Source organism: Drosophila kikkawai, chromosome 2L (assembly GCF_030179895.1).
Source record: "Drosophila kikkawai strain 14028-0561.14 chromosome 2L, DkikHiC1v2, whole genome shotgun sequence".
Lineage (NCBI taxonomy): Eukaryota > Metazoa > Arthropoda > Insecta > Diptera > Drosophilidae > Drosophila > Drosophila kikkawai.
The window spans coordinates 20,079,824-20,092,758 of NC_091728.1; the positions used below are offsets into that span (position 1 = coordinate 20,079,824).

The 12,935-nt window shown below is 39.6% G+C and overlaps 3 protein-coding genes across 4 annotated transcripts in view; 2 read left to right on the forward strand and 1 right to left on the reverse strand.

Moving 5' to 3' along the window:
• LOC108072519 (sperm flagellar protein 1-like) lies at nucleotides 1-926 on the reverse strand. The gene has a single exon (XM_017163690.3). The coding sequence runs from the start codon at nucleotides 809-811 to the stop codon at nucleotides 98-100; it is 714 nt and encodes a 237-aa protein (XP_017019179.1). The 5' UTR covers nucleotides 812-926; the 3' UTR covers nucleotides 1-97.
• Nucleotides 927-1,821: 895 nt separating this feature from the next.
• LOC108072535 (gametocyte-specific factor 1 homolog) lies at nucleotides 1,822-2,746 on the forward strand. Of its 2 annotated transcripts, none has more exons than XM_017163708.3 (2): nucleotides 1,822-1,976; nucleotides 2,095-2,746. In XM_017163708.3, exon 2 carries the CDS (start codon nucleotides 2,096-2,098, stop codon nucleotides 2,555-2,557), a length of 462 nt encoding a protein of 153 aa, XP_017019197.1. In that variant the 5' UTR covers nucleotides 1,822-1,976; nucleotide 2,095; the 3' UTR covers nucleotides 2,558-2,746. The 2 variants fall into 2 exon arrangements, with proteins under 2 accessions (XP_017019197.1, XP_017019198.1); XM_017163709.3 differs by having other exon boundaries at nucleotides 1,843-1,976; nucleotides 2,057-2,746.
• A 6,065-nt stretch (nucleotides 2,747-8,811) lies between these two features.
• The window catches only part of LOC108072633 (uncharacterized), a 40,140-nt gene continuing 36,016 nt past the window's right edge, over nucleotides 8,812-12,935 (forward strand). The window contains exon 1 of the mRNA XM_041776054.2: nucleotides 8,812-9,325. The gene's annotated coding sequence lies outside the window, so the exon portion shown is untranslated. The remainder of the gene's footprint in view (nucleotides 9,326-12,935) is intronic.

Below are 12,935 nucleotides of genomic sequence, written 5' to 3' on the forward strand. Positions count from 1 at the left end.
TCGGTAAATAATTATTTATTCATAAAAATCGCATTAAGATTTTGAAAAATATAAACGTTAAAAGGAATACAAGTATTTTGCAGTGAGCCACTCTAGGTTAGTTGAAGCTGTCCGAACCATGGGACGAATGGATGCCAAGGCTGCTATAGTTGCGGCTGGAGTCCTTGGGGGTATTTTCCTGGGGTAGTTTTCCCATTTGCATCAGGAGCTCATCGATGCGCTCCTTCTTTAACTTGAGAATGTTCTCCATGTGGGTTACCTGCTGCTGCAAGGTATCGATTACGTCGTCCTTGGCCTTGCTGTCGCGGTTTACCTTCTCATAAAGGGAGAACAGAATCATCTTCTGGGGCACCTGAACAATGGCGTCGCCGATCTGCTTGTTAACCGACACGGTCTTGACTTCATCGTTTTCCTCCCAGACACGCTCTTGCCGCAGTACCGCATTGCGCTCCTCCTCCAAGCGCTGCCGTTTCTCCAGCCGGATTATCTCATAGAGCAGAACTTCGGCAGCACCCTCGGTGCCGTTGGACAGGCGCTCCATGATGTCCTTGCTGAGGGACAGGTTAAATTTGGACATCACCTTGTGGTTGAAGACCTCCCAATTGATCAGCTTCAGATTGACACTGCACTTCTTGGGGTAGTTGTACAGGTCGATCATTCGGGGATGGTCGCGCTTCAGTAGCTCGGCGAGGGGCAGGACATCGGAGAACTCGCGCCGCAGCTTATTGCCGTTGATGTTGTTCTTGCGGAGCCACACGTGCAACTCCTCCAGCTCCTCGTCTCTCAGGCGTTTGTATGTGATGGTGTGCATAATGAACGAATAGCTAGTTGCTTGTGAATAACGAAGACAATTTAAAATTGTTTTTGATTTCTCTGTAGTGTGATCAACACACGTTGAGAAAAGCCAGAAAGTATACTGTTCTGCTGCGAAAGCAAAGGCAAAGGCTCCTTTCCTGGGTCAAGTCAGGGTAGAGATTCGGGTGGGCGTTAGTAGGCGTAGCTTGAAGCTTATTGAACTTTCCCAAGAAACATATTGAATTATATTGAAAGGTTTGGAATCGACCGAACTGCATGATTCCAAAACTTGTTATTGAATTTTAAAAATATTTCTCAAATAATAATAATTATGAAATAATATCTATTAATTCCTTACAGCCAATAGGATAAAACCTATAGTTCAGGCCATGATTTCTTACCTAAGCTATCATTAAGATAAACAGACAGATGGATATTTGCTAAAATAAAATATATATGTACACCTCATTTTATATATATTTTCGATTATAACCAAGATCATTGCACCATTAACTGCGTTTAAAAAATACATGCTATGGTGTAGTAGACTTGTTCTTAAACGCTTTTGTATTTTACAAATTTATTTTAGGATTAGTAGTATGTTTAAAAGCATATTTACACTACATGACTCTACATGCTACTTGTTTGTACATCAAGTTTACAAAGTTAGTTCCCATCGCTAAAATCTTCACAAGCTTTGGGTGGTATGGTTAAAGCTTTTGGTTCCCGATTCTTCAACTACACAAGTTTAAATCTGTAAAAGTATTTTTGTTTATGACGGAAACTGAAGTCAGTCACTATGGTCCAGCCGACTACGTTTCGTGGGCAAAATAAAGTCGTGGTCCTAAACTAAAAGTTCTAAGTTTAGAACTTCATAAAATAAAAAATATATAAACTTTAAGTTAAATTGATATTTTTATATGATATATTAGTTTCGCCAAATCAAAGTTTTTCAAAATTTTGTTATTAAAATGGCATGCAATATATTAATTCTTTCAAAACCGATTATCGCATCACAGAAATCGATAGCATCTATGTTGAAATCGAGTTGTTCACATTTCTAACGTCAGGGACGATACGGCATGACAAGGCACTTTTAATTCCTAAAGCAGGTGAAAATATTTTATTTCTTCAAATAACTTTGGTTGTTGCTTTTTACGGAAAATCTTTGGAGATATCAGGTAAGACTTGTACCATATCTAAGACTCGCTACACAATTTTTTCCTCTGGTTTTAACCAAAATTATATTGCCTTGAACTAGACGCAAAAACTTAGAAAATTTTCAAATTTGACTTACAGAATGGCGGAAAATAATGTGGTTGCTCCGGAAACAAAGCTTAATGATTATGTAATATGTCCATATGACAGCACCCATCGTCTGATTCCGAGTCGCCTTACCAGGCACCTTATACGCTGCGCACGCAACTTTCCTTCCACCAAAAAGGTTAGACATCCATTTAACTCCAACCATATCCACTCCGTGGCCGAGATGAAAGCGAACGTCGAAACTTGTCCCGATCGCTCGAAGATGGAATACTCTAGAAATCCGTTGAAGCTGCCACAGGAGGAACCAAAGCTTCCCAATTTCTGTGTGGAGTCTACTGAGGACTGGGATGCTGAGCCGCCGGCAGGGACATACAATCCGCAGGATCATTGTGAAAGGGAATTAATAATCCGCAATCCCCAGGGAAATCCGCCGGCGGCTCGCCGCGAGTTTCGTGAACGCGAGCGCCGTCGCTTCAACGAAAACAACCCATTTTAGAATTTAAAATTCTTTAACATATCGATCAAACATTACTAAACATACTAATAAAATCAAACTAGAGCTTGGAATCAGCACCTTCATCATTTCCGCATTTACCCATATCATATTGTAAAGAAACACATACATTATTCACACTTCATCATTTACACATTTTGTAAAATAAAAACCATTCATGAAACGATTGTACTTTTAAAAGTCTTATTTGAAATAAGTATCTTGTATGTAATATAACCAAAGTGTTTGCTAGGAGATTTTGGGAAAGGGTTCCATTTAAGACTTTATTTACCTCTCTGTATGAGTTGTATTTCAGGTTGTTTGCTTGGTTTAAATCTCACAAACTTGTTTAAAAAACTCAAAATCATTTCGCTGTGAATTTGGGCGTTGCGAGTGTACTAGAAGCGTGTCCATGTTACTATTCTTAGAAACGTATATCGTGCTTCTTGTAAGATTGCTAAGCATTTTTACATTCACCTTAAGTTTAGGAAACAAGACTATTTTAAATAGTCTACGATTTCTTATAAGGTATAGGATAAGAAATAACTCGATTACTGTGACTGAACTTATAAACCCTTATTTAGCAAGACTTGGCGAGATTTATAGTCAAAAAATATCTAGGGGCAAACATTAAATATGTTATCATCCATAAAAAATTAAGTGTTTCAACCCTACGGGCACAACTTGACTGCTCAATTAGCCTAAACAACCGGCCACCGACCAATCACCAAAAGGTGTGAAAAATAACATCGTTGCGAGATTAATTGAAAACGTATTTGGGATCCATCAAGGGAACCCCTTCCCCATGGCCCTTGTGGCATCAGAAATCCAAGTTTTGTGCCTAGGATGGGGGCCGTCGTTAACTATGATTTGCGGGCCGTGCAGGAAGGCAGGGCCTCGTTACTCCTCTGTTCCTGCTTCGTGAAGAACCCGTCGATAATGATTATTTCGCATGACGCTTTCCGCTCGAATGCAGTGTGGAAAAATAAGTTATTTCTTTAGTTAACTTAACTTAGAACAAAAATCAAAAAGTTATTATAATAAAGTAAATAAATATTAAATTGAATTTTGAGTAAAAATTAGTTGCAGAAAGAAATTGGCTCTAAAATTTATTTCAAAAGTCAAGACTACACCCTTTTTTTCTCCAGTACACACTGCTTATCCAGGCTTGTTGTTGTTAAATTTTATCGCCAAAACATGACGCGCAAATCAATTTGTATTATTTTATCGTCATCGAATCATGCATAGGATGAATCTTCACCAGAATCATGCGTTGCCGCGGATCCCGCGAATCTATCTCATAACTAAGCCCGATCAGGAGGCAATCATCTGGCCCAAGCATCCGAGGACCCAGCATCCAGAACAATAGACCCGACGACTCCGACCTCAACAATGCGCCAAATCATTATCAGTAATTATGCATTGTTCGCGCTCTGACAATGCATCTCGGCTGGGAAGGAAACACGGGTCTGATGGCGTCCTTGCCAGCCTGTTTGTTGCGCTTTTTCATTTACGAGTGCAGGCAGCGTGCTTTTATTTTTTGACTGCTCTTTTGATTGATTTCGCTGATTGCACTTGGCCTTGAGCTTGGCCCTGTTCTATTAATAGGCCGGCCAATCCCCCTCCCTCCTCGTCCTGTTCTCCCCAAACACCTGAGATGCGCTGGGAGCTGCATAATTTATGTGCTTTGAGCACACATTTTATGCAATTAAACACGCTGCTAATGCGATTTGCAGATACGTCAATAAAACCACAGCTCAAGGGGGGAAATGGAGGCCAAAATGTTGTCTTGTTTATCGAGTAATTTCCAAATTAACTGATAACGCACGCGAGGAGCTCCTTGTTTGGCTCATAAATCACTCAACTGTTGCTTTTGGGAGCCGAGCAGGGGGAGACTGGAGGCCACAAAAAGAGGCTGGAATAAGTGGCGAATAGGTAAATAGAAAGCAGATGCACGGGTGGATGCTTAACTTCCATCGGTTGACTTTATTAAGAAACACTGGAAGTATTCCACTATAAATTCTTTGAAAATTTTAATCAAAAATACAAGTTTCTTAATTTTAATAATTATTACCAAAAGACAGCTTAATTTGTACTACATATTATGCCAAGTTTATTCGCACATTTTAGAAACTATTTTAGTGTGTTTTTTATTTCAGTGTTCAGTATTGACGTTGTGGGCCAATAAATTAAGCTGCTATTTTTGTGGTCATTAGGCTCGACTGCAGTTTGTACATTTGTAGACTTGGACCCATAAGCAATGCCCGTCGGCTGCCTCCTCCGCCTTTCTCCCAGCTGGCAGAGTAGCAGAAGAGAACCCTGCTGCATCCGTGCTGGCCACTATCTGCTGCAGGTTTTAATGAAGTCTAGCCCGAAGCTATATTTGTCTGCTGGAGACGCTGCTAAGTGAAGTCTTCATGTGGAAATGGCATTATGAGTTATGTGTCTGTGGTTCCGCGGAGGATGGCTTAATATTTTCCCCGTCTCTCCAAGTCAATTCTCCCACAGTGCTACAGTTCAATTAACATAATTAATGTGCTCAGTGTCTCGTCTCAGGAACTCAGCTTGGAGCTCTAAATATTTTTCAGTTTGGTTTGCTACATCACAAATTAAGTTTCTGGCACCTTTGGCACCTCTTTAAATTAACCATTACCTGTAATTTTAGCCAACCTTCTAACCATTTCTTGATTTCATGTTATATATTTTTATATATTAACAAGTATTATTATTATTAAACTATTTTAGATAGAAAATAATTTGAATTTGTTTAATCTCTAAATCGATATTTTTATATGAAAATATTTTTGGGCCTATCAAAGCTTTAAATTTTAATAACTACGCCAAAAATGCCTTAATTTCAATTCGGAAAGTATTTCCGTGTTTGTTTTTAGAAGGTTAATAAATCTGCTTACTAAATTTAGAATTTTAGAATATTTTAATTTTGGCCGATTTTGAAAATTTTAATGATGTAACCCCTTATAGAATTTAGAAAAAATTAAAAAAAAATTTTGTTTCTTTTGAACATGGCTAGAAAGACTCGCCTGTTGAAGCTGATCAATAATATATATGATTTATAGGGTCGGAAATTACTACTTCACCGCTTCTAATTGAAATTATAGTACCCTCAAAAATTGAAGTACCCTACTTGTAATATCTTTTATTAAGATTGTTGAATATATATCTTTAAGTAACTATTATTATTTTTTTTGTGAGTAATTAGTTTAAGTTAAAATAAATTTGACTTTAGCTAGAAGTTTTTCCCCACTTTCTGTCATTTAAAAGCTTTGGAAACACAAGTTGCTGCTGATAAACTTTTAACAATTTTACTCAGGACCACAGCTAATGCACGTTATAAAGTTTTACTCTCAACGTACTTTAGAAGATTAAGTATGCTTTTCCAGGTCTGAGCATTTTAGTTTGGGCATATCAAATGGCCCCCCAAAAACATGGCCAAGTAATAAACTGCTTTGCTTGGGCCATTTGTCAGTTTTGGGTTTCATCTTTTTGTGGGGCCCATTGAGTGCACTCGAAAAACAATTTCAAATTGCACTCAAAGCTAAACGGGCGCTCAAAGAGGTGACGACGGGCGAGCGGACATGTGTGAAATATGATATGCTCATTAAGGCTGTGCTTGGGCATGCCCTCTGCCTCTGCCACACCCCCCAGCTCGCCCGCCCAAGGCGCCACGCAAGTCAAGTGCATAAATAAACGACTGGCTGCCTCTACCCGACGACACCCGGGTCTTAATGAGAAAGATGATGGTGAGGATGATGTTGGCATACACCTGCAGCCCGTCTGCCTCTGTGATATATCATCCGGCTGCTGCTGCTTCTGCTGCTGCTACGCAGGCAAGGACACTTGACTGCTCTGTGTCATCCTGTAAAGCGGCCACCCAGCCTTCACCCACACATCCAATCTGCTCCAGTAGCTGTCATGCCAGTGGGAAGTGGTGGAGTGATAGGCAGAATACCCTGATGGTTATGTGAATTTAAATTTAAATATATTTAAATGTTAATAAAAATAAACATAAATTAAAGCAAGTAAGTATTAAAGCAAAGAAAGTAGATTCTTTCAACATTATTTGAAAGTAATTCATGTATTTACCTTGTAATTATCTTCAATATTCTATAATTATTTATCTTAACACGCCATACCCCAAGAGCATATTTGACTTGAGTTAAGTCAACAAACCCAATAATAGGCTCTACTGGTTTATTCTGTCTTCGTTTTAGTAAGTTCGCTTTTACAGTGCGTGGTCAATCGGCGTAATAAATCATTATAACGCCCACAAAAACCCCGAAACCCCGATCACCGATTAAGTCATCATCAGCCGTGGCCGCAGCAACTGAAGTGGTGAGGGGAATCTTTGGTGGAAACAATGCGTCGTCGATGAAGTCGTCGTCATAATTGGCGTGCCCAAAAGTTGCCTTGGGGTCAGGGTCGGGCTTAGACGTGGACATGGACGCGGCTTGGGATCGGGTCCCCGGGTTCGGGTTCATTGGGGTCTGTTGACGCCGTCCAAGCGCCGTCAGGCAACTTATTTAAAAACCAATAGAGATTTAATCTGTTTGACTCTGGCAATGAAGTCATTTAGAATGGAAATGTATTAAGGCAAGTGAAGATCTATGTGACAGTCTTTTTGGGAGCATTGATCTGGTGGGCTTCTATTGGAAACAGAATCAATTACAGTTTTAAATAAATTTGTTTGAATTTAGAATATCTTTTAAAATTAAAAACCATTTTGCTGAAATGTTAAGCTTCTTGTAACTATTGTTGACTAACTTACGAACCTTTTTCGGGGTTTGGAGCTTAGTAACTGTTCTGTCAAATATATCCCATAATTACTTTATTATGTATTGTTATAATAAGCATATTTACAATTATTATAATAAATAAATATATTCAAGTTACATATTATTGCTGTATTGATCTTGTCTCGTCTTACTTAACACCGGTTCTTATTCAACTGCAATGGCATACCCTCCTTCCATCCATCTATCCCGGTATTAGATTTCCTTTTTCACTTACTAACCATTATCATAGCCAGCCCCAAAGACACCTGTTGGGCCCACACCGACGACCGTATTATTTACCTTCTCCGCAATTCCCCGTAATCATAATACTTACACCTTTCTCCCGCGCTCTTTTTCAACGATGGCTTCCGCTCTCCGGTGGAGGAAACAGAAATACTCGAATGCAAATCAATTGTGAATACAAATAGAAAATCTGCATGAAGTCGTGGGAGGCAACAGTGGAAGAAAAAAAAACTCTATAATAAATAAATAAAAAAAAGCACCGTTAACAACAGCAACAATATACCCAAAGGGGGAGTTTGCTCCAAAATTGCAATTACATGTACACAGAAAAAATGTGTAGCAAATTTGATATTTTTTACAGTAAAAACTAAACATTTTAACGTATATAATTAAATTTGAGAAAATTCAAAAAATGATGTTTTAATAAAGTGAAATCTAGGCTTTAAAGAATAGTAAAATTTATGATCGTAAATAACACATAAGTGTGCCAAAATATCACCTGTTTTAGAGTTAGGTCGTACTTAGTTCTTAAGACATATTAAGACTCTGCTATATTTTCCTCTTATCTCTTAGCTCACCTAAAAGAAATTCCTAATTGAAAATATATTCCCCCAGGTATCATATATTAACCAAAAATCATGTCAGGGGTGGAATAGACAGCTCTTGGTGATATTCTTCTCTCTGTATTTCAGTAGATGACCTTCCAACTAGGAGCCTAGCGTTTGTCTTGGCCTGGCGTGAATTTATTGCTTAATCATGCGCCTTTTTAGCCGCACAGCTGAAATGTAAATAAAATGCAAATAAGGAGCGAGGCGGAGTGGAGTGGAGCCATGGTCCAGGTCCATCCGGAGGCTTTAGGTCTCAACAAGGTGAGCGTTGTCCAGCTGGACGAGCTCCCATATTCTGCATATAGTTTCTGGGTAGGCGTCGCGTCGGTAGCGGCATAAAAAACTGAGAAAAGAAAGAAATTTGCGGCTGCAACGGCTGTGCTTGTGCCGTTTGTTTTATTCGCGAGGCGCGTGTGGGCGACGGGTTCAACTAGTAAACGCTGCAATTAATATGAGGCACATGGAAAAGCACGGCACACTAGCCCCAACAGCAGCAGCAGCAGCAGCAACAGCTTGCCCACCCACACGGCAACCCGGGACTGGCAACCTGCAACATGCTCGCTTCGAACCCGTCTGCGGGCTACACTGGGACTTAAAGCTTGGCGTCAGTCAGAAAACGAGTTCCCTCGCGCGCGGTCGCAGCCACGCTCGCCGACAGCCAGATGTTTAGTCCAACCCACTAAGTTTATGCTTTTGTATTTGTTGGCCTGCCCCACTAAAGCATACAGAGGAGAAACAAAAGCCAGTCTCATTGCGCTCCATTAAACAGATGCCAAATACGCGTTGTGCAAATGGTGTAAAGGCATTATTTTGTCGAAATTTTTGTTGGACTTTGGCTAACGCAACACCACATATTTGTATTGTTTTAAATCACGTGATTTATGCAAATTATCGAGGCAATTTGTAGCAACATAAAAATTTGGAAATATTCTCCCCCCTTCAGTGAAGTGATTGTGTTTGTGCTCGCAGTCGTCTTAGAACGGTGGAAAGGTAGAGCATCGGCCGACTAACAGCCAGCAGCAACAAATGATGTCGATGAATATAACTATTAAAACGAAGTTAAAGTTGCTCCCGGGCCGCATACAAATAGAGCTGTAAATAAATAAACAAACAAGCGCGTTCAGTTGGTAAGTTTCGATTGCCTTTTTTGGGCTGCGGGGTTTTTGTTAAGGTCGGGCTGCTGACCAGATGTGGAATAAATCATAATTAGAGGGGCTTACATTTCAAATTGGGTTAGACTGCAGTGTGGGAAACTTTGGGGAATTTTCTTGGGTCTTGTGTTTGTTTGTGTTTGTGCAATCATTTAGAGCCCAAAGAGTTCTGGGGCAACGCGTAAAGTGTTTGTTTAAGGCATTAAGAAGTTGAAAGTCTCTCTGATATTATCTGTATGAACTATTTAGACAAATTACCACCACAGTCTCTTCCCGCTTTTTCAAACTTATATGGAGCCAAAAGTTACAGTAGAAAATTGTAACAATTTTTTTATAGTCACCCAACTCTAAGCCAGAATGAAAACAAATTCGCTCAGCTGGTGTTAATTCCACAAAATATTTCTTGTTACCTTTTGTTGCCTCCGTTAGATTCTTAGTTCAGAGTTCTTTGACTTTTGGTACTGTTCCTTATTGTTTTGCGCAATCTCTGACTTTCGAAAGACTTATTTCTTGACAGTGGCCAATAAACCTGCCTACTTCATGGGCAGAGCTCTCAACGCCCATTACTCATGCCAAATCGTCTGTCACTTCGCACCTTCTCTAAGCCAAATCTACGGTCAGGTTATCAACGCAGCTCCAAGTGTGCGTCTGCTGTGTGCTGCTAAAGCCTTATGCAACAGCTCAAATTAGCCATGCAATTTGTACTTAACTATTTACAGCGCACTCAGTCCGAGGACTGGACCCGAGTGTGGGGATAATAGCTTCTCGAGCACTCTACAGAGGCGTTGCGTGCCTGTGAGGGCTGCGAATAATAAAATGGCCCAGGATTTGACGCGGACAAGCAACAAGTTTATCACTAGTGGAGCCATGCACTGTCCAGATGCAATGCCCTAGTGTTGGGACAGAATCCCCATCCAAAGTATCGAAACTATCGGCTTAATTTCATCTGCAGAAAATCTTTAAAAATAATTTTCACAAATATTTACAAAAAAAAACATGCTTTAAAACCAATAGTTCAGAATGTGAAATGCTTTTCAAGCAATACAATCAAATTCCGGCTTTAATTCCATCCCAAATCTCCCGACGCTTTGGTCCTGCTCCTTCTCCATCTCCAGCTCCATCTTCAGCTCCTATTTCCAGCTCATCTCGAGATGCAGCTTTGGGAATCGGACGCCAGACGACGCGTCGTCGGCGTCGAGTGGCAGGCGCAGATGGGCGCGGCAGATAAGGAACTGGGGTCCGGACAAAGAGCAGTGCAGCGGATATGCCGGCAACGGGTCCGATCCAATTTGCATGACACTGACTTGAAGTGGGCTACTCTTGGCCCGAAACTGGCTAATGAAAACAGATATAAAGAGACGGGGAGAGATGCGATTTGTACTTGAGACATTTTGTTTGGCTAAAACTTAAGTTTCAAATGAAAATAATTTATTTTTAATTTTTTTTTGAAGGGACTCTTTGTTAATAAACATTTTTATTTCACTTAATAAGCAATTTTGTGATGCTCACTTTCTCTTAAATGTTACTTTAACTTTTTTGATTGACATTTATTTACCAGGTACTTAAACGAAGAGATTTTTAAAAATATTGTTTATTCCTCTCATATTTCTTAAGGAAAAAATGTCATTCACTTATACTGCCGTAATATCCATATTTGCAATCTCAAGCCTTCGCAGGATTTTCCGCATACACCACTGATCACAATCTTAAGCCAATTGTCGCCCATTTTAGGTAACTTTATGCAGCTGGGACTCTTTTTTGAAAAACTTTAATCCCACGAGTTGGCCTGCGTTTTATGAGTGTCTCACGGAGTGGAATTTTTGGCCGGAACCACTCACCCACAAGGTGGGCAGACGCAGCTGCTCCTCTTCCGTCCGGGCCTTTAAAATAATGGCTGAAAATTGTTGAGCGACATTAAAGAAGATGTCGGCTATAAATAGTCGTCGGTAGACAGGCACACAGTCAGGAAACAAATATCAGACGATTGTCAACTATTGTTTCGAAGCTTATTGATAGTTCAAGTTGAGTGAGCCAGCTTGTTGTTTCCAATTAATTGGTTTGCGTTTAGCTTTAAATTTGTGAGGTTTCTTGTGACCTGTGATTATAGATGACCATGGAAGATTATATTTTAAAAGTTAACTACATTACCTTATTTATTTCAAGCCTTAGAATCATCACATTGCTATCTATTTCTGTGTAAATTCTCCATTTAATTTGCAAATAAATGAAATGAAGCTCATAATCTATTGGCTTTGCTAAATACTCAAGGAAGTGTTACAGCTTAGCCTAAGACTACACCAAATAGCTTTGTAATGGCAACGTGCTTTATCAACAATAGCATTATGTTGTTAGCTCTTGCAAATCTATTCGAAGAAAGCTCCCCCAAGCAGCTCGACCAATTAGCATTATTAACGAATTTCACTATCCAGGCGATAAACTGCTACCCAAACTTCTGTCCAACAGGTGTATAAACAATGTCGGTCACCCCGCTTCGTCCTGCCCCAAGGTCCTTGCTTTGATTTGCACAAAGTATTTGTAAGACACGGCAACAATGCCATTGCTTTTGCGCAAGTTTAATTAGCAATACAAACAGCCTGTCCTGTCACGGCAGGCGGCCGGGCCTTTGATTACTCCGCTCCCCGCTGCCATTTCACCGGAATCTCCGTTTTTCCGCTTTGTCGGGCAGAGGAAAATGGACGACAGGGAAAAATACACTGCCCGAGTAACGAACAAGCTTCTTAATGATTAATTAAGAATATTTTCTTGAGAAAAGTTCATTTTCTTTGATTCTTTATTAGCTTAAAAATATAAAGTCAAAGTTGATGTTAAATATATCTTTATTATATATTTGTTATATATAGCTTGTTAACCAGGTTTTAACGTTCAATTTGACGACAAACCCAGAACCAATTGATTTACGCAGTTTCCCATAATTAAATAGCACAAAAAACTGGCGAAATATAAAATTATAAAATTTCCCTATTAATTTATACTTTAATTCAAAACAATTTAATAATTAAATTAATTAGCTTTGGGGCAGTGTAGGCCACCGGCGGCGTGTATATATTTAATTAAAATGTTGCTTTCCAAACCTTTCAACTGTCGATACATAAACTAAAAAGCAAAGTGTTCCTTTCGACAGACACTGCGTATGCGCAATTTTGCTTTTTCTTTACGTATTGTCGGCAATAAAGGCGAATATCTTATTAGACAGCAGCTAATTGATTTTTCTCCTATCCTGGGACCCCTCGGTTATTTGAGAGACTTTAGACTTTGGCCTCCGCTGACCTTTTCGTATCTGCGTTCGCACGTGTTCGCAAAATTGATAAGCCATAAATATTCGTTATGTTCCAAAAGCAACAGTTTGGCCCCATAACATAAACATAAAAGGGATGCCAGGGCCAGTGTTCAACGTAATTGAAACTCAAACAGAAAGCCCAACAATGAGATCCAAAAGTTTTGTTACTTGCGGGACTGCTCGTTACGCTTCATTAATTTAGTTTTGTTTTCACAATAAATGTTCCTTATTCCCATTGGGCTGCCACCAAAAAGAAAATTCAAAAAGGCTTATGCTAATGCTGTGAAA

Excerpts from the sequence above, each read along its gene's own strand:
- LOC108072535 (XM_017163708.3), top strand. The coding sequence starts at position 2,096 with ATGGCGGAAAATAATGTGGTTGCTCCGGAAACAAAGCTTAATGATTAT.
- LOC108072519 (XM_017163690.3), bottom strand. The coding sequence starts at position 811 with ATGCACACCATCACATACAAACGCCTGAGAGACGAGGAGCTGGAGGAG.